Source organism: Balaenoptera ricei, chromosome 1, assembly GCF_028023285.1.
Source record: "Balaenoptera ricei isolate mBalRic1 chromosome 1, mBalRic1.hap2, whole genome shotgun sequence".
NCBI classification, from domain to species: Eukaryota; Metazoa; Chordata; class Mammalia; order Artiodactyla; family Balaenopteridae; genus Balaenoptera; species Balaenoptera ricei.
In genome coordinates this window covers 32,778,078-32,800,196 of record NC_082639.1, presented here as the reverse complement: position 1 = coordinate 32,800,196, position 22,119 = coordinate 32,778,078, and the positions used below count along the sequence as shown (strand labels likewise).

General features: G+C 38.3%; 1 protein-coding gene across 1 annotated transcript in view; it reads right to left on the bottom strand.

The window, feature by feature from the left end:
- Window positions 1-1,890: 1,890 nt before the first annotated feature.
- The window catches only part of ZMPSTE24 (zinc metallopeptidase STE24), a 50,250-nt gene continuing 30,021 nt past the window's right edge, over window positions 1,891-22,119 (bottom strand). The window contains exons 8-10 of the mRNA XM_059919778.1: window positions 9,267-9,371; window positions 7,612-7,755; window positions 1,891-4,847 (exon numbers count right to left, since the gene is read on the bottom strand). Coding sequence (XP_059775761.1) covers window positions 4,623-4,847; window positions 7,612-7,755; window positions 9,267-9,371 — 474 coding nt within the window. The 3' untranslated portion in view covers window positions 1,891-4,622. The remainder of the gene's footprint in view (window positions 4,848-7,611; window positions 7,756-9,266; window positions 9,372-22,119) is intronic.

Sequence of the window (22,119 nt, the reverse complement as noted above, 5' to 3'; positions counted from 1 at the left end):
TCCCCCAACCCCACAAACACCTCAGGCCCTCCTTTTTCTCTAAGACATATATCACCATTTGATACCTGTTTTGTGTATTCTGACTATTTCCCACACTAGAATGTAAACTCCACGAGGTGGGGATTTTCTATCGTTTACTTACTAACGTGTTCCCCAGCACCTGGAGCAGAGCTTGGTACAGCATGTGGGCAGAGTATTTGCTGACTAAATGACAGATGGAGAAATAAAGGCTCAGTCAAGTTCCTTACCCGAGGTCTTCATAGTAAGTGGTGTGTTGCATTCTAGAGCCCTGCCCCGGATCTTAACCCTAAGTTATGCTTCCCTGTTTGTTAATCATCAGGCAGAGAGCCAGAGAGGGGCTCTGACCTGAAGGCACAGGTTATTTGTTAACTGAGATGCCAGCTTCATCCTGCTCGCTGGGTAAGAACAGTCCTGGTTTCACAGGTTTTTAGAACACATGGAGGTATCTTCCTATCTGTCTCTGGTCATATTGTTTGGGAAACCCTCCTCCCTGGAAACTACCCTGGATAATAAGAGAAGAGCCAGAGGTTTCCCTATCCATATTGTCTGAATAGGGCTATACCATCCCACTATGGATTATTCCTGCTTTTCCACCAAACTGTACATAGCCTGACACAAGAGTTACTTGCTCACATCATCATGATCTTGAATCAGGAGTTTCTGGAAAGAAGTTCTCTGTACTTTTCTTTGTATAGCATCTATGACAGAACTGAAGGCCCTCAAGGTAAGCTTTCTGCTAAGGTAAAGCTTTTCTGCAAATGACAATAGAAAACTCAAAACAGTCAAAGCTACATAAAGTATATATGTACAAACGAATCCAAAAGATTGATGACAAAGACCAAGTGGAAGAAGGAGTCCTCAGGGAGGGGAAACACCACATAAAGGATTAGGGGTGAGCATGAGAATATACAGGTAAAGGGCAAGCTGGAACCATCATTGATACTAAAGTCGTTGATTTAATCCCAGCTCCTATCCTAAACAAAGGTAGCATTTACTAGTAGCTCTCAGACTTCAGCAAAGAGCCAAGTCAGATAAAGGCAGTATGTACACACAACAAGGACTCCGCCTTAGATTCAGAGATAAACCCTGCTGAGGTCATGCCATTTTATCTGAGGCCTTGATCTACTTCATTCTGCCCCGTGCACATCCACCAAATATTAGGGTGCAGAGTGCCACCTCTTTCCCTCCTTGGCTGACCTCTTTACTCCTTCCCCTGATTGGTCAATACCTCAGGAACCTACCAGTATCCTCTGGCCATCCCTACGCCTCCCATAAACTGTAGGTGACCAGGTCAAAACAATCACATATTAAAAAGCTAGTTACTGGGACTTCCCTGGTGATCCAGTGGTTAAAACTCTGCGCTTCCACTGCAAGGGGCATGGGTTCGATTCCTGGTCAGGGAACTAAGATTCTGCATGGCACGGGGTATGGCACCCCCCCCCCAAAAAAAAAGCTAGTTACTGCTGCCACACGAAAGGAAGACCAAAGAGGCAGCTGGAGCAGACCAAACAGGCCCAAGACAATGAGAGGTTATGGGAATGGGGAAGGAATGATTCTGAATGACACTTCTGAGGAAACATCAGCAAGAACCAGTGACACTCTGGGGTGGAGCAGGAGAAAGGCACTGAAGAGGACTCCGAGTGAGGTGCAGTGATGGTCCTGCTGCCACTCGGCACTCAGGCCGTTCCTTCACACTACTCTTGACGTAGTGGGTTGGCCAAAAGGTTCATTCTGTTTTTTCCGTAAGATGGCTCTAGTAGCACTTAGTTGTCTTTAACTTCATTCAAAACAATTTTGTTAGATTGTATGTGACAGAGCTGCAGCCCTGTCATATCAGCGTGCATTTAAAAAAAGACTTATCAAAGTTGGTGAATTTTTATGTAGCCATTTTAATATTGAAGATGGAAGAAAAAAAGCAACATTTTCAGCATATTATGCTTTATTATTTCAAGAAAGGTAAAAACGCAACCGAAATGCAAAAAAAAAAGATTTGTGCAGTGTATGGAGAAGGTGCTGTGACTGATCGAACGTGTCAAAAGTGGTTTGCGAGGTTTCGTGCTGGAGATTTCTCGGTGGACGATGCTCCACAGCCGGGTAGACCAGTTGAAGTTGACAGCGATCAAATCAAGACATTAATTGAGAACAATCAACGTTATACCACGCGGGAGATAGCCGACATACTCAAAATACCCAAATCAAGCACTGAAAATCATTTGCTCCAGCTTGGTTATGTTAATCGCTTTGATATTTGGGCTCCAAGTAAGTTAAGCGAAATAAAACTTCTTGACCATATTTCCACATGCGATTCTCTACTTAAATGTAATGAAAAGTTCCATTTTTAAAACAAATTGTGACGGGCGATGAAAAGTGGATACTGTACAACAGTGTGGAATGGAAGAGATCGCGGGGCAAGCGAAATGAACCACCACCAACCACACCAAAGGCCGGTCTTCAGCCAAAGAAGGTGATGTTGTGTATATGGTGGGATTGGAAGGGAGTCCTCTATTATGAGCTCCTTTCAGAAAACCAAACGATTAATTCCAACAAGTACTGCTCCCAATTAGCCCAACTGAAAGCAGCACTCAATGAGAAAAGTGTCCAGAATTAGTCAACAGAAAACGCATCATCTTCCATCAGGATAATGCAAGGCCGCGTGTTTCCTTGATGACCAGGCAAAACTGTTATAGCTTGGATGGGAAGTTCTGATTCATCCACCGTATTCACCAGACATTGCACCTTCAGATTTCCATTTATTTTGGTCTTTACAAAATTCTCTTAATGGAAAAAATTTCAATTCCCTGGAAGACTGTAAAAGGCACCTGGAACAGTTCTTTGCTCAAAAAGATAAAACGTTTTGGGAAGACGGAATTATGAAGTTGCCTGAAAAATGGCAGAAGGTAGTGGAACAAAAGGGCGAATACAGTGTTCAATAAAGTTCTTGGTGAAAGTGAAAAATGTGTCTTTTATTTTTACTTAAAAACCAAAGGCACTTTTTGGCCAACCCAGTACTAGCACTTGGTTCCTCTAGGGTAATAAACATATATCTACTAGGTAACAAATGACAGACAAATTTTGTCAAATTAAAGACAAAGAACATCAATATGCATTGGCAATTTTTAATGTTTCACTTGTGCAGAGCTGAACTTTGTATTTAAAGGCACGGAAGGAAGGAAAGGCAGTTATCACAGCATGAGTTCACAGATGAAAGATGCTGGATCAAACCATAGCACTGTTCCTCTTTAGCCTTAGGAAAATAAATAATGCGTTACTAAACTAGATGTTTATTTTTATTGTATTTCCATGTAAAGACATCACCCAAATATCAGCTGAGCAAAAGACTTTCTGGCCAGATACCAAGCATGCACAGTTGATCCCACTTTGGAATAAATGCCCAGAAGATACACATCACCAGCGGGTGGGAGCTCTAGGCACAAAGTTGGGTCTCATTCAGAAAGTGGACAGAGATTTGAATCAGTCAAACATGCAGCTTCAAAAACTGGAAATCTTTCATGACATTTATTTTGAAAATAAAAATTGTCTGCATATCAAGAACTATAATTTTCTAAAATGGAATCAGGCCTGATTAAATAGCACTTATGACCTACTGATAAAAATTAGAAAAATAAAAACAGAAACTCTTCTGTCCTTGAAAGAGATAGAAAATTATATTTTTTCCTGTAACATCATAGAAGAATCATCAGTATTTCAATCTTATATCTCTTAAAATGTCATTTCTTCTTCTTTCCACATTCTCCCACTTTTAAAATAGCAAACCCTGTTCAACATGGCAATTTCTGCTAAGTAAAAGGATGCACTGTTTATTGAATACAAGAGTATGAATGAGAAAAAGCTGAATGTTTAGAAAAATACTCGTTTACCCCTAATGGGATCATACCCACCAGGTGGAAAGAAAGAGAAAGACTTTCTTAAAAACAAAACCAAAACCCAGTGATTTAAAACATTCTCCACATAATTTCTGATTTCAAAGCATTATTAGAAATTCCTGATCAGTGTATAGCAAGAGAGGGAACAGAGAAATTTGATAGAACAGGAGAGGGCATATTTCTAACTACTTTCATTTACAAAACATCAGCCTTACCAATTATTATCTTTCTTCCTTATTTAAAACACTGATTAGCCAGCTTAAATCATAACAGCATGAAAGTAAAAATAAGTCTCAACTTAGGTATGAGCACAGTGATTCAGGACCACTGTTTCTGTCTTACAGAGAGGATTCAGAGGTGGTGTTCCCTTTTAAACATATGCCCCCAAACCCCTTATATGCAGGTTCCATATAAGCATGTAAATAAAACAAGTTCTGTATTTTCTCAAGTAATTTTACAAGTTGATGGTAAACTAGATTTTAAAGATAAAACTATGCCTTTAAAAACATGAAGCCTCAAAATTTCATCCAGTGTTTTCTTTAAGAAATGGATTATTAAAATCATTTTTGAAATGAGATATTAAATGTATTTAAATCTTGGCTTTTCCATACTTAATAATTTTTCTTAAAAAAAAAACGTTTAAAAACATCAAGAGCCAGAACATGCTGCCAGGACAGAAATAATCAGAAATGTCTTCAGTTGCAGACCTTGGGCAACTCAGTCCTGTTTTGAATTTTTCAAAGCCTGAAGTCTCTCTAGTAGTGGAGGATGAGAATAATGCCACATAGAAAACAACCAGTCAGAAACAGGGAAACCCAAGTTATCTTTGTTTAGTTTGATTAAAGCAGAATATAAGTCTTTAGCCTTCCCAAGTTTCTTGGCAAATGCATCAGCTTGAAATTCAAATCTGCGGCTTAGGACTGTTAGGCAAAAAGAAAGTACCTGAAAAAGTAAATAAAAGTGTTTTAACCACTGCTCCCCTCTTTGTTGTCACTAAAGGTTTCATGAGCCAAAACTGTAGAGGAAGTTTGGCTCAGGATAAGAGAAACAGCAGGCCAAAAGAAAGATCACTCATATTTAGGGGACCCAGGGTGGGGGAATTATTAAAAATTGAGCCTTTTCCCCCCAAGCCAACAGACCAGAAACAGATATATATCCAAAGGAATGTCAGTCTTAACAAAGAAATACTAATATTTGAGAACCTGCCATGTGCTGGGCACTGAATTGACACTTTACATATTCTCCAACAATCCTACAAGGTAATTACTCTTACTCCTGTTTTACGGATGTGGAAGGTGTATCTCAGAGAGATGAGATAACTTGCTAGTAGTCACACTGCTAGAAGGTGGCAGTGCTGAAATTCTTGATGATTCCAAAGCCCATGGACACTACCTTCCTCAGATACAGGTTAAGATGTGGTGATTTATATTCAGACTCTTTTTTTTCTTTTTTAAAAAAATTCTTGCTCACTTATCCACCTTTAAATGATAACTGAGAACATTCTAATATATATATGTGTGTGTACACGCACACACACATATATATATACTATAGTCACTAATGACAATCTCAAAATAGAATTTTCTAAAGGTTCTGAGCTATGGTAGCTTCATCAGAATAAATGTTCAGTCCCTGAAGGTGACAACTATGAAGAGGACAAATTTCATCCGAAAATATAAATTTTGAGGGAAAAGTAATTTATTTGCATATTGAAGTATTACAGGTTGAATGACATGATGTCTATTTCTTACCTTAAAATATGTCAGCAATAAAAAAAAAAAAGTTTAAAAAGTCTCTCCTCTGTACCTCTTATTGCCCCTAGCAGATACAGAGTTTCAACATAAAGTCTGGGAGTTCCTGATACCTTCTTAGATATGTTCAAAGCTAATATCTGAATTCTACCTGAAATTTCTTTCCAAATCTTGAATGTACTTTTTGGGACAGAATCATTAACTAGTATCTATCTATCTATCTATCTATCTATCTATCTATCTATCTCCTAATTTCAAGTGTCCCAGGCTAACTGTTCCCTGAATCTCACTATAAGACATAAATAGAAACATAAGCAGATACTAACCTATACCTACCTAACCTATACATACCTAGGTTTCCAAGCTCTTCTTGATGGGGCAATTTCCCCATTTTCCAGGAAAATATGTCTTTCCTATCATGACCTCTTAAATGCTGACATTAAACGTAAGATTTTCTGTTTAAATATTTAGTCTTTTTGAAATGAATCTCCGGGGCTCACCAAGGTTTTTAAAACAGTTGCTAATATCTCACATTTCAAATTACTCTAATACCCCACATTTACTTAGATATTTTTGAAGTGAACTCAACTACTCAATATAAGGAGACAAAGACAAAAACTGAGAGGCCAAATTAGATGCCCAAAGGAGAACCACTAACGTTACTGGTGCCTTACTTATAAGAGGACGCTTATACTCAGTCAGAATCTAGTAACTTTTACTTAATGAGTTTGATTATCTGATTTCCCAGTCTATGATTGGTTGAAGAAGAAAATTATAAACAGATAATGACCATAACAGAAAGTTACACTGATATTAGCAGGGATTATCAGCCTGACAGTGAGTGAAGAGATAAGAAAATTAAACAAATAAATAAACAAACAAACAGCATAACTGCTTAAAGAGCAAAGCAGTCTGGGGCATTTCATACATATAGCTCAGTGTCCTTAAGGCATTCCTGAATTGTGACTGAAGACAGACATGACAATTACCACTATAAGGTGTTCTATAACCTCTTTAAGAAGTAACAGTCTGTATACAGCATTTTATAAATATTCTCAACAAAAGGTAAAATAAAAAATTAAAACATTTAGAATTTAAAGATAATAAATCTCAGTTCTCTGGAAAATGAATGTAGATTCTGTGGACAGGGCTATACAAACATGATCTATTCCTCTCCATTTTTCTTTGCTGGTGCCTTACACCCCAGCCCACCCCCACCTTTTACGGAGAAAGTTAAAACCTTAACTCTACAACCTGTCCCAAGAAAGAATTCTTCTGAATGGAGACATCTCAAGATCCCCAATACTATTTCTTGGCTTAATGTGGAAGCCTAATCAATTAGTATCAGGACATGTTGCCATCACTGGATTTATTCATATACAGTCTCATTAATCTATGTCTTATCACATATACGGAGTCCCGCTACTGAGTGGTTCTTAAACTACACTTATCATAAAACACCCAATTCTGATTCAGAGGGTCTGGGGTGGGATGCTAAGGCTATTATGAATCAGGTGGTCAGGGAATGCAATCAGAGGAACACTGTCATACAGCCTCCCTTATCCAGTCATACTTACACTCAATTATTATTTGCTTTGTCCCCTCACACACAGAAGATTTTCACCCAAGCACTGGTGAATATGTGGTCTAGGACATAGCATTCCAATAGTTAATCTCCATCTACCAAGTCTCTAGGTACCTGTTATATCAAGGTTTTCACCACTAAAGTCTAATTCTCCACTTTTTTTTTTCCCCTAACAGTATGCAAGCACTTATTATTTGGGATTGGGTTTTTCTGCTACTTTCTTATACTAGCTAGTATATCAAGGGACTAAAACTTTGTTTCATCTGCTTGTTAAAACTATAGTTTTGTTTTGTTTTTTCACTACCCTAAAGGTTCTAGATTTGAAATAGACAAGGGCATATGTGAGATAATTTTAAAGAGTATACATTACCTCATTATAAGGTGAAAAAATAAACTGGAAGATGATCAATAGTCCAATTAGAGTGGGTTGGCTGTCATAAAAACCAAATGCAACAAAAAGTTCCTTTCGACCAATTAATACAGCAAACAAGAAAAAACACAGGAAAGAATTCATCTAGAAAGAAGGATACAAAATTTCTAAGTTATTTCTAAGCTGATTTCACTGTGGGATCAGTAGAACAAGACATCATGATGTGACTTTAAGAATGATGTTAGTGTAACCACAGAAAAAGTTATTTAGGTAGTTTTATAGTTTTACTTTTATTCTAGAAGGAGAGAGGGCCTGAGTTGAGGATATATATACTAATTCATTGTTAGTGGACAAATAATGGTTTAGCTGGATGATTAGGGCCTTGGAGCAAACTAGTGGATGGCTAACAAGAAGATCTGGAAAGAGGTATGTGGTAAAACTTCCAAAATTAGCCCAGAGTATGATAATACTCGGATCTAACGTGAATGTTCACCAAAAGCGTTCCACGGTAGAGGAGGCCCTCTCAGTGATCAGGTGGAGAAGATACCTGCTCTGTGGATGTTAGCCAGCTTCTTTCCCTAGCCACTCTAGGACTTGGTCAAGGGCTCATGAACAGAGTGGCTATGGTGATAGGGATGGAGTCAATGCATTAATCAACAACACAGACATCCCCCCACTGGCTCTTGCTGAGTGTCCAATTTTTCAGAAGAGGCAATCAACCCCAGCCCTGATGAGGTACCTCAGGGACCAGCCCACCACCCTCATGGTAGGCTGATTCTATTGGACCCCTTCCTTCATGAAAGGAGCAGTGATTTTCCTTATTAAACTGAATAACTTACATTAAACTTGGATTTGGACTTATTTAATGTCTTACTCACTGCCATGTATCCGTACAACATAGCTTCCAGCCAAGGAATTCATTTTTATACCTATAGATGTAAGGCAACAGGAAGGTACGTACAGGAGTACACAAGTCTTCCCATATAATCCATCACCCAGAACCAGCTGGCCTTTTAGAAAGGTACAAGGACCCATTTAAGACTCAGTTGAGGCCATAGATGCTCAGAACCAGTCAACAAAACACAGTGCTACTTCACTTAGAGCCTTAAAACTGTGGTCACTCTGTTGGTTTAGTGGTATTAATACCCAGGAGTATTACAGAAATTATTATCTTCTTTATATTTACTACCTTTTCCAATTTTTTTTCGATGGGTATCTAATGACTTTTTTAAAAGAGAAAAAATGTTCTTTAAAAAGTATTTTAATGTCCAAGTTATCTGGGCTCACTCCTTTTGATCTTCACAGCTCCTTAGCTGAGCGACTCAGGAGGTGGCGATGATGATGATGATGATAGCAACAATAAATACTTATATAGTACTTACCATATTCCAGGTACTACTCCAAACTCTTTACATGTATTAACTCATTTAATTCTTACATCAGTCCTATGAGATATCATCACTCAATAAGGGAATGGAGGCAGAGAGAGGCTCAGGAACTTGCCTGAGGTCACACAGGTAGTAAGTCAGGGAGCCGTGATGTGAAGCCTGGCTACAGAGTCTGTCTTAACCTCTCTACCATATGAACTCTCATGCCTGCTATATTTATAATTTGACTATCCTGCCATAAAAAGAGAATTGTCACTCCAAACTTACCTGGCTAATAATGATATTTTTGACTGTGTGTCCCAACTTCCAGTGCCCCAGTTCATGGCCTAGCACAGCAAGCACTTCCTCATTTTTACATCCTTGTTTCTTATTCTGAATTGAAGAACAAATTGAAAATAAATTATCAACAAACGTCAAAAAGTTTATACCTTTTAACCCAGAAAGAGCCCTTCTTAGATTCTAACTTAAGAAAACAATCGGACTTTTGTGCAGAACTGTTCATTCACTTAACAAAACATTCCCTGAACCACTCCACATTAAACACCAGGTTAAGCTAGAACACAGAATCATGAACAAGACAGACATATTCTGACTTCATGAGTCTACTTTAGATTAGAAAAAGTATAAATCTTTATCAATAGGACAAGAGTTAAATAAATCATGACACAGTCATGTGACAGCCGTATTATAAACCCATTAGAAATTTTGCTTTCAAAGATTATGTTGCACTATGGGAAACTGCTCATGATAGTGCCAAATAACATTTATGTTATACATCCACTAGATGTATATACACTAGATGTTTTCAAAGATTACGTTCTGACATGGGAAAATGGTTCATTAGGTGAAGAAAGCAGGAAACAAAACCAAAAATATATAGTATGATTCCAATTATGAAAAAATGCAAATGTGTATGTAAAAATACACAAATATAGAAAACAGACTGAAAGTATATCAAAATGTCAACAATAGTTTTTCTATATGGTAGAATTACAGTGATGTTTATTTCATATTTTTCCTATTTTCCAAATTATCTACTAATAAGCACGTATCACTTATGACCTCCAAAAACACCAGGAAATGCTATTTAAAAAACTGAGACTTCCAAGCTAAGATGGCAGAGGGAACATTCACAACTAATTTTATTCCCTCTAAAAACTCCAGTAAAACTACAATCAAGAGTTGTTTTTTTTTAAGATATAAACCCACAAGGATAGGGAAAACAGGTGAGGTGGCAATAGCAACAACATTTTGGAAGCAGGAAAGCAGACAAATGATAATGGACTAGGCAGGCCAAAGAAAATTACATCATAAGCTAGCAGTGGAGAAAAGAGAACCAGCCTGATTTACACTGGCTGAGAACACTGATTAACACTGAGAGTCTTTAAAGGGCTCGAGAACAAACAGTACCAGGTAATTCTGGAACTGGGGAACAGGAGGTGGTGGCTGAAATAAGAATTGAGAGCTGTTTGAGAAATGGTTAAAGCTCCAGATTCCTTCTCCAACTCCACACCAAAAGGCAATTGCTCCTCCCTCGTTCTGGCAAAAGCCTGAAAGCTCATTCTCCCTGGATAGGGCAAAAGAAAAGGACACTTCAACTGGGAGTTCGACATAGTTGAGGGCCTGGGTACACTAGCAACAGGCCATGTATTTGCTTACCTAATGGTATGGTACACTGAACACTGAGAACTCCCTCTCCCAAACTAGTCCTCTCCCCATACCTGGCTCCCAGATAACTACCCACCAGGCAAAAGATTAGAAGAGTACTCCCTGGGAACTGACCATTCTACCAGGAAAGACCTGAAGATACTAACAGCAGGTATTCCTCAACTACAAGCACACCCAAGCCAAGCTACAGTGAAGCTCAAAGTTGATAAGCCTTATCTATAGGCTCAGAGATTCCAATCAGGTTTTCAGTTCCATTCCTTTACTAAGGAGTACAGGAACAAGGATTATCAGGTATACAAGGTAAGCTGTTAAGATGGAAGACCAGATACAGAAAAAATGCAGTATGGAAGAAACAGAAATTATAGAAGGAGAAAATTCAGAGATAAGATATTACATTCGTGGAAAAACAGAGGATACTGTAAAAATGGGAAATTCAGAGAAAAATAAATCTTGAAAATTAAAGCTTAATAGAATGATTGGAAGGACTTCCTTGGTGGCACAGTGGTTAAGAATCCGCCTGCCAATGCAGGGGACACGGATTCGAGCGCTAGTCTGGGAAGATCCCACATGCTGTGGAGCAACTAAGCCTGTGCACCACAACTAATGAGCCTGCACTCTAGAGCCCGCGAGCCACAACTACTGAAGCCCATGCGCCTAGAGCCTGTGCTCCGCAACAAGAGAAGCCACCACAATAAGAAGCCCGCACACAGCAAGGAAGACCCAATGCAACCAAAAATAAATAAATAAATTTATAAAAAAAAAAAAAAGATTGGGAGATGATGGAATCTCCCAGAAAATAGAAGAAATAAAGAAATGGAAAAGCAGGGGAGAAAAGCTAAGAAAGTTCAATATAAGGAAGCCAACATTCAAATAATAGGAACTCTGAAAAGAGAGAATAAAAAAATGGAGAGGAGAAAATCATCAACAAAACAATTCCAGAAAGTTTCCTAGAACCAAAGAACCTCAATTTCCAAATTAAAAGGGCCCAGTGCATACCCAGCACAATGGGAAAAAACAGACCCACTATGTTGTACATTTGAAACTAATATAATATTGCAAATCAACTATACTTCAATTTAAAAAAAAGGCTCACAACAAGGCATGTGAAATTTCAGAACACAGAGAAAGGATCCAACAATTTTCTAGAAGCGTAAAAATTAAGGTAACATACTAAGGATAAGTAAACTGAATGGTTTCAGACACCTCACCAGCAACATTGAAATCAAGAAGACAATGGAGAGAGTTCCCTGGTGGCCTAGTGGTTAGGATTCCGGGCTTTCATTGTTGCAGCCCAAGTTCAATCCCTGGTAGGGGAACTGAGATCCCACAAGCTGTGTGGCACGTCCAAAAAAATTAATTAATTAATTTTTAAAAATAAAAATAAAGCAATTAAAAAAAAAAGATGATGGAACAATGCCTTCACGATCTTGAAGAAAAAGTATTTCCAATCTAGAAATCTAAACCCCAGTCAAAGTGACAGAATAAAATGTGACAGAAAAGTGAAGGCATTTTGATGCAAGAACTCAAAAACTTTACTATGCAGTCTTTCTCAGGAAGGTACTGGATTGAGGATGTTCTTTACCAAAATGAAGGAGTAAATTAAGGAACAAAAAGTCATGGAGGGCTTCCCTGGTGGCACAGTGGTTGAGAATCTGCCTGCTAATGCAGGGGACACGGGTTCCAGCCCTGGTCTGGGAAGATCCCACATGCTGTGGAGCAGCTGGGCCCGTGAGCCACAACTACTGAGCCTGCGCGTCTGGAGCCTGTGCTCCGCAACAAGAGAGGCCACAACAGTGAGAGGCCCGCGCACCATGATGAAGAGTGGCCCCCGCTTGTCGCAACTAGAGAAAGCCCTCGCACAGAAATGAAGACCCAACATAGCAATCAATCAATCAATAAAATCTTTAAAAAAAAAAAAAAAAGGATACAAATTAAAAAAAAAAAAAAAGTCATGGAATACAGAACACAGGAGACCCAATGCAGGAGAGAAGTGAAGGAAATCTCTAATGGTAAAGGGCAACCTCAGAATGACATCTATACACCAGCTAGAGAGGGTAACCCATCCAGATTTGAACAGTGTGGCTCGAAAGAAAATCTGTTGAGGGCTGCCATGATCACACTCTCAGTCACCACACCATCTTTTTAACTTGAAGAAACTAGCAGAAGACGTACACTATCAAGAGAACACAGCAAATCAACATGGAATCAAGGATGAGCACAAGGGAAGTCCAGTATGAGAGCTGAAGAGCAGGGCTTCAGAGAAACCACCCCAAAGAAAGAAAACAGAGATCTCTCTCGGGGTGTGGCAGGGGTGAGGGGGACTAAAACTAATAAGGTAAATGACGCAATTAAACTTGAGGAAATTATACTGAAAGACAGCAGAAGTCATGAGAAGAATTAGCAAAAAGATAAAAGGAAAACTAAGCACACTTTAAAAAAAAAGCAATTATTAAGCAAGAGGGAAAAAAGGTAAGGCATGCTCAGCAGTGAGTAGGTACAATGCTGTTTTACAATAATGTTTACAAAAATGTTTTGCTTCTGATTAAACCAAGAACTGTAACAGGGACTATATTGCAAGAATTGAGGGAAAGGAGGAGCAGAGCGGATGTTAGGACAAGAGCTAAATCCTCATCTACCGTAAGTGAAAGTCAAGAGATACAGTGTCAGGGACTTCGCTGGCGGTCCAGTGGTTAAGACTCTGCACTTCCACTGCAGGGGGCGCAGGGTGGATCCCTGGTTGGGGAAACTAAGATGTCACATGCCGTGCGGTACAGAAAAAAAAAAAAAAAGAGAGAGATAGTGTCAATAAATAATAGTACACATACAATATAGAAAAATGATATGTGTAAATGTCAGAAGAAGCTAAAAGAGTTGCAGTCTGTGGGGAAAGGGACCTGGCAGGACGTGAGCAGCACAGAGAAGCGAGAAACATGAAACTGCTATATTTTATTATATGCTTTTTTTGTACTCTGAACTTTTAAACAATATGTTTGTGTTACTTTAATAAAGTAAAATTTAATGTTAAAATTTATTGGAGCTCTGCTTCCCTAACTTTATTATAGCCTCTCAAACCAACATTACAAATATATATGTAAATACATACATACACACACACACATACACACACAAATGCATACATATTTTTTCTTCCTTCAACACATATAAAGAATAGTCCAGGAAAGATTAAAAAAGTAACAACAAAGTTGCTAACATTTATTAAACAGTGACTATGTACCAGGTCCTCTGTGCTAAATACTGTATTATAACTCATTTATACATCATAATCACAATATGAGATAAGTACACTTATTACTGCCCTTTAAAGATGAGAAAATCTAGACAACTGATGGGAACATACTGTATAGCACAGGGAACTCTACCTAATGCACTGTGGTAACCTAAATGTTAGGTCCAAAAGGGAGGGGATATCTGTATGTGTATGGCTGATTCATTTTCTTATGCAGTGGTGGCTAACACAACATTGTAAAGCAATTAATTAATAAAAATTAATTTAAAAAATTAAAAAACTTAAAAAATAAAGAGAAAATCTAGGTACAGAGAAATTAACTAATTTTCCTATGGCCATACAGCCAATAAATAGAAAACCTGGGATGTGAAGCCAAGTAGTCTGATGCCAGAGACCTGTGCTTTCAACTTTCACACAACTATAGATATAAAAGTAAATTATTCAACATTTATCAAATAAACAATTTTTTAGTTAACAGATATGTAATCATTTGCATATTATTATAGTACTGCTTTAAAAATAACTAAACATAGGGAATTCCCTGGTGGTCCAGTGGTTAGGACTCCATGCTTCCACTGCAGGGGGCACAGGTTCGATCCCTGGTCTGGGAACTAAGATCCCGCATGCTGCATAAAAATAAATAAATTAAATAAATAAATAAAATAAAATAAATAACCTAAATGGTAGGTGGTCATATGAATGATAAAATATAATGTTTACAAAGCCAAATAAAATTCTCACTGTTTATAAACTTTCCAGATTCAATTTAAATAGTGCCAAGACACAATGAACAATTTAATCTTATACACACACTCTCACATGTGCATACCCACATTCACTCACCAACACACACATACTCTGAAAAACATCTAAAAATGCTTAATAAGGTAAAACAAATATCCTTTAAACATACAGTTTAGTTTATTTTAAAGTAAGAAAAAGCCAAAGGTGAGGAGTTGAAATTAACATCCCTTGCATAATCCCATGAAGGGGTATACTCTGAGTCAAAGAGTGAACCAGAAAAAAAAAAAAAAAAATGCTGGCAAAGTAACCCAACTGTGTCAAGTTCATCTAAAGTGGAAAAAAAAGAAAAGTCTCCATTAAAATTCAAAAACATTATCTGCATGGTCCAGAAAACCCCAAGATGAGATATTAAAGTGCTTCTGGCTTGGTAGCACTGGGGCCAACTGATAGAAGCAAATACAAATCCTCTGTTGAGGAATGTACCCTAAACCCAGGCCCTTCAAGATTCCCGAAGATTAAGATCATTGACCTATTATGAGCTCACAATAAAAATTACCAAATACTTCAGAAAACAAGCCACAATGAGTAAGAGTTAGCAGAAACAATATGGAGCTGCATTAGCTCCTTAAGACTTCAGATACTGGAATTATCAGATACAGAATAAAAAATAAGCATGTTTTATACAAACAAGGGAACTAAAAACATGAGGAAGGAATAAGAGACTACCAGAAACGACTGATTTGAAAAAGAACCAATTAGAACTTTAAAACACAATGGACTGGTTAAAGAACAGATTAAATATAGCTAAAGAAAGAATCCATGAACTGGAGTGTAGAGCTGAAAAATTACAGAATGCAGCTCCAAGAGACAAATATAGAAGAGTGGTTAGCACCCATGGGAGACAGAATGAGATGGTATAACATTCATCTAACTGGAACTCCAGAAAGATAGACTAGGGAGAACGGGAAACAAGGAAAACTTTAGATAATGGCAAAGAATTTTTAAAACTTCAGGAAAGATATGAGTCCTTAGATTTAGGAACCACAGTATATCCCAAGCAGGACTGGGATAAAGAAGTCCGTACTTTCACAACACGAAAATCAAAGAAAAATCTTAAGAATAACCAGAGAAAACTAAAAAAAAAAAAAAAAGACAATAAGCTCAGAGCAGACTTTTTTTTTCTTTTTGTTTGGCCATGTGGCAGGCAGGATCTTAGTTCCCCAACCAGGGATCGAACCCATGGCCCCTGCAGTGGAAGCGTGGAGTCCTAAGCACTGGACTGCCAGGGAATTCTCACAGAGCAGACTTTTTCAACAGGAACAAAGGAAATCAGAACAGAATAGGAAAAAATAAATAAACAAATATTAGGATGCTAGGATAAATAGCTGTCAATCTTGAATTGATATCTAGAATGAGAGTGATATACAAACAAAAACAGGGACTCACCTGGTGGCACAGTGGTTAAGAATCCGCCTGCCAATGCAGGGGACATAGGTTCAAGCCCTGGTCGGGGAAGATCCCACATGCCGCGGAGCAACTAAGCCAGTGTGTCACAACTACTGAGCCCGCGCTCTATGACCTGCGAGCCACAACTACTGAAGCCCGCGCACCTAGAGCCTGTGCTTCACAACAAGAGAAGCCACTGCAATGAGAAGGCCGCATACCACAACGAAGAGTAGCCCCCGCTTGCCGCAGCTAGAGAAAGCCCGCGCGTAGCAACAAAGACCTAATGCAGCCAATAAATAAATAAATAAATAAAACAAAAACAACTTTCCAAAGAAATTTCTAAAGCGTATACTCTGGAAGAAGCAAAGTAATTTCTAAAAGGAATATGGAATGGTAAGCAAAGACACAGGTAAGCACATAGGTAAACTTAAATAATGATTGTATAAAATAATAATAATGCTAATTTTAGGGGTAAAAAATAAACAAGATAAAACTAAAACATAATATGAAGGGGGTATAACTAGATCAAAGTGTTTATTTAAGTTTCCTGGATTGTTCAGGAAGCAGTGAAGATACTGTATATTTTAAGATTTTAGGTTATATGGGCATGATTTATTTTTAACAGCAACCATTAAAAGAATAGTCATATATGAACCTTCAAACCTTAATGACAACCCAAATATCATTTTTTAAAAACCTTCAATAAGTTCTAAAAATAAAGCAACAGGAGGATGTGTGTGTATATGTTTGGGGTGGAGGTGGGGAGGATATGAAAAGGATAGAGGGGAAAAAAGGCATAAAATAATATGGTAAAAATAATTCCAAATATATCAGTAATCACAATATACATGAATGAATAAAGCTTGTCAAAAAAAAAGACAGTGAGTGTTAGATTGGATTTAAAAGCAACCATAACAACAAAGTCTATGTATGAGACATCTAAAATATAAAAACAGTAAGGTTAAAAGTAAAAGGATGAATGTGATATGGTGATGGTTGCACATTATATACTAAAAACCACTGAACTGTACACTTAACCAAAACATAAAACAGAAGCAATATTGTAACAAATTCAATAAAGACTTTAAAAAAATGGCCCACATCAGGAACTTCCCTGGTAGTGCAGTGGATAAGACTCCAGGCTCCCAATGCAGGGGGCCTGGGTTCAATCCTTGGTCAGGGAACTAGATGCCACACGCATGCCACAACTAAGAGTTTGCCTGCCGCAACTAAGAAGCCCGCATGACGCAACTAAGACCTGGCGCAGCCAAAATAAAAAAAATTTATTAAAAAGTAAATATTTTTCGGGACTTCCCTGGTGGCTCAGTGGTTAAGAATCTGCCTGCCAATGCAGGGGACATGGGTTCGAGCCCTGGTCCGGGAAGATCCCACATGCCGCAGAGCAACTAAGCCCGTGCGCCACGACTGCTGAGCCTATGCCCTAGAGCCCGCGAGCCACAACTACTGAAGCCCATGCACCTAGAGCCCGTGCTCTGCAACAAGAGAAGCCACCGCAATGAGAAGCCCGCACACTGCAACAAAGAGTAGCCACTGCTGACTGCAACTAGAGAAAGCCCGTGCGCAGCAACTAAGACCCAACGCAGCCAAAAATTAATTAGTTAATTACTTTAAAAAATAAAGTACGTTGCTATTTAAAAATAAATATTTAGGGCTTCCCTGGTGGCGCAATGGTTGAGAATCTGCCTGCCAATGCAGGGGACACGGGTTCGAGCCCTGGTCTGGGAAAATCCCACATGCCGCGGAGCAACTAAGCCCGTGAGCCACAACTACTGAGCCTGCACGTCTGGAGCCTGTGCTCCGCAACAAGAGAGGCCGCGATAGTGAGAGGCCCGCGCACCGCGATGAAGAGTGGCGCCCGCTTGCCGCAACTAGAGAAAGCCCTCGCACAGAAACGAAGACCCAACACAGCCAAAAATAAATAAATAAATTAATTAATTAAAATAAATAAATAAATAAAAAATAAATAAATATTTAAAAAATATTCTTGTTTTAAAAAAAATAAACAAAATAATAAAAAAGCTTCATCTATGGGACACATATCTATCCCGCAACAATTACACAATATATACCCTAGAAAGTGAAGGCTAACAGTTTTGAAATAAACTCCAGCTACTTAAAAGAGTGAAGTACAAAAAAAAAAAGAGACAAAAAGGGAATTTATCTTGTTTTATACACCTTAGAAAAATGCAACCTAATGGAAACACAGGCAGCAAGATACTGGAATCTAGATATTCTACCACTTTTCCACTCCTTCACCAATTCCTCATTTTTAAGGAAAATGACCACTTAAAAATGAGGCTGGGTAGATGCATGAAAAAGAGGGATAGATTAAAATGACTGGCAAGATAGCATTTACATTTATTATCTCTTTTCCTTTTAAACATCAGTATTTAGGTCAGAATACATTTGGTAGAGAAAGTAAAGAATGAGATAACTAGCCTAGTTTCTTAAATGGCTAAGAGACACGTGTACCTGTACCTTCAGGGAATGGCCATCAAGACGGAATAACGAACAAAGCACCAATTAATAGACATGTATTCTAAGGGGGAAATTAAGAGGTGCAGCTGAAGATTTATATACAAAAATATTCATTGCAAGAATATTTTTAACAGCAAAACACTGGAAACAACCCATATACCCAATAAGAGGAGAATGATTTTATTTTATTAATTAATTAATTAATTTATTCATTTATTTATTTATTTTTGGCTGCTTTGGGTCTTCGTTGCTGTGTGTGGGCTTTCTCTAGTTGCGGTGAGCGGGGGCTACTCTTCATTGCAGTGTGCGGGTTTCTCATTGCGGTGGTTTCTCTTGTTGCGGAGCACAGGCTCTAGGTGCGCAGGCTTCAGTAGTTGTGGTACGTGGGCTCTAGAGCACAGGCTCGGTAGTTGTGGCACATGGGCTTAGTTGCTCCGCAGCATATGGGACTTTCCCGGACCAGGGCTCAAACCCGTGTCCCCTGCATTGGTAGGCGGATTCTAACCACTGCACCATCAGGGAAGTCCCGAGGAGAATGATTTTAAAAAATGATGGTTTATAAAGACTAGAAATATATATAGTAAGATGTTTATGGTTAGTTGGATTTTTCATGTTTTCTAATTTGTCTACTAGTTTAATAATAACCAAAATAGGCTGCTTTGTTTAATAATAATGATAACAGTTCCCACTCATTAAATGGTCTATGTACTAGACACTGTATTATTAGATATTTTACATACAGTTTGTTAATCTCCACTACTAGAAGGCAGCTATCATTAGCCTCATTTTATATAAAGTAACACAGTCTTTAGGCTTCTATTTTCACTAGTTACCTGCTTCCCAGTATGAGCTATGAATTAATTCTTTTATAAAACAAGCAGGTCTCTATTAGATAACATAGGCTCTTGTCTCTTGGTTTGATGTCTGGGTTTAGGAAGTTATTCAGAACTGCATGGAGTCACATTCAAAGATATGGAATGAAAAGAGCTTAAATAAGGGTCACTTTCTGCAGAAAGGAGACTTGTTTATTGGTGGTAGATTCTTAGACAAAACTGGATTTTCTTTTCTTCCCTTGCAAATTTCACATACAAGAACAAAAATAAGTACCACATATCTTTCACTTTTCTATAGCACTTTCCTTTTCATAAAATTCATATGCTGATTCATTTGATCCTCACAACACCAAGCTGCACAAGATGGGAAGTAATATCTTCATTTTAGAGATAAAGGACACCGAGAAGTTAAAATGTCTTAAGATCATCTTGCTAATAAGTAGTGGGTAAAAGCCAAACCCACATCTCAGGATCTTGTCCTCTATTATACTTATCAGCTGGGAAGACTTTCACATGACCCTAGCACTTGCTGGGGAAATACTTGTTTTCTTCTATAAAAGGACAGCTTTTATATACAGCTTTTATATATTAAAATTTTTGCTTTTACTTAAACTGCTTTTGAGACAGGTTGTTCCAATGATCGAATTTATCTTCTGAAGGATAAAACTGCAGAGAGTAAGTTTCCTAGACATCTTTTAAAATGTGAATAGCCAGTACGGAGATATTCATCAAAATGTTAATAGTAGTTATCTCTAAGAGGAGGGATTTCAGATAACTTTAGTTTTCTTCTTTAAACGTCTGTTCAAAATGAAACACTTCATCCTTTCTACGTGATCCAGACTTAAAACCATTTTTGTATCCCCCACTGTGTTGTACATAGTAGGCGTTCAGTAGCAGGTGCTGAATAAACCACTATTTCCTAAACTACTGCCACACTTGTGTATTCTCTGTGTGATTATTTAATATCTTAAAAAAAATCAATTCACTTTTTAAAACTTAGCCTTATCCTAAATGACAATTTTCATGAAATCATAAGCCAGTTTTATCTTTTTCCTAATATACATTAATACACATATAGCCATTCAAATTTTAAATATTGATATACTACCTAAAATTACCTTACCTGTGGTACATGCACTGGCATTCTACATCAGTCTTTGACTTTCTCCTTTACTCCCCATAAGAGCAATCACCCAAGTACTTTAAATCCATCTTTTATTATGACTCCACACTTATTCTCACCTCTCACTCTAGTGTAGGCCCTTATTTCATGCTTATCTTGCTTATCTTGATGCAATAGGCCCCTAGAAGTCCCCCTTGCCTCTAATCTTTGCTCTATCATATATGTTGCCACCAAATTTTAAACTTCCTAAAACAAGCTTTGGCCTCTACCCAAATCAATCTAAACTTTCCAGGCCACTGAAAACAAGCACTCAATGTTTTCAGGAAGAAGTACTTTACAAACTGGTCCTGGCCTACCTTTCTATCCCCTTCTACAAGAATCCATTTATTCATTAGTCTCAGAATAGCCATTGTGTAGTTGTCTTTATAGCTTTATTCATTCCATATCTTCAACCTGAAAAGCTCCATCCCCAAGTCAAAATTTTGCCTAGTTCAAATATCCTCTCTTTTAAGAAACTGTCTGACCATTAGCATCTGCATTAATTTCTTAATTTCTAAAAGCCACACTATTTCAGCCACTCATTTACCACCCTCTGCCTTAAACTATGGGCTATTTGTATACATATCTACTCTCCTCTACTACAGGTTCTCTAGGGTAGGACTATGTAACTTATACATAGATGCTAAAATATTTGCAGCTACTCTTCAAGAAGCCAACAAAATAACCCAAACTCCATTCAACAGGGTTCAAAAGACTAATCTTTTCTAAGATTTAAGCCAAAGAATACTGTTCTCACAAATACTAAAGGTCAGTTATTTCATTACTGAAATCAGCAGACCACTATCTAACACCCAGGTTTGGCTATAAAGTAATCCACCCTGTATGTGGATACCTCTTCAGCAGGTTGACTTGCTGAACTTGCATGATTCCCCACTGTTGTCACCTGGTTACTCTTTTTGGACTTCAGTTTTCCTGTCTATAAGATGACCTTAAGAGCTCTTCCTAGCTTAAAGTCCTATGACTCTTGGTCAGACCAAAACGACTTTTATTCCAATATCCGGACAGGATAAACCCACTTGTTTCCCCCCCCCCTTTTTTTTTTGGCCCCGCCACGTGGCATGTGAGGTCTTAGCTCCCCAGCCAGGGATCGAACCCGTGCCCTCTGCATTTGGAGCACAGAGTCTTAACCACTGGACTGCTAGGGAAATCTGATAAACCCACTTAAAAATAAATATAATTGGGGCTTCCCTGGTGGTGCAGTGGTTGAGAATCTGCCTGCCAATGCAGGGGACACGGGTTCGAGCCCTGGTCTGGGAAGATCCCACATGCCGTGGAGCAACTAGGCCCGTGAGCCACAATTACTGAGCCTGCGCGTCTGGAGCCTGTGCTCCGCAACAAGAGAGGCCGCAATAGTGAGAGGCCCGCGCACCGCGATGAAGAGTGGCACCCGCTTGCCGCAATTGGAGAAAGCCCTCGCACAGAAACGAAGACCCAACACAGCCAAAAATAAATAAATAAAATAAAGAATTATAAAAAAAAATAAAATAAAAAAAATATATA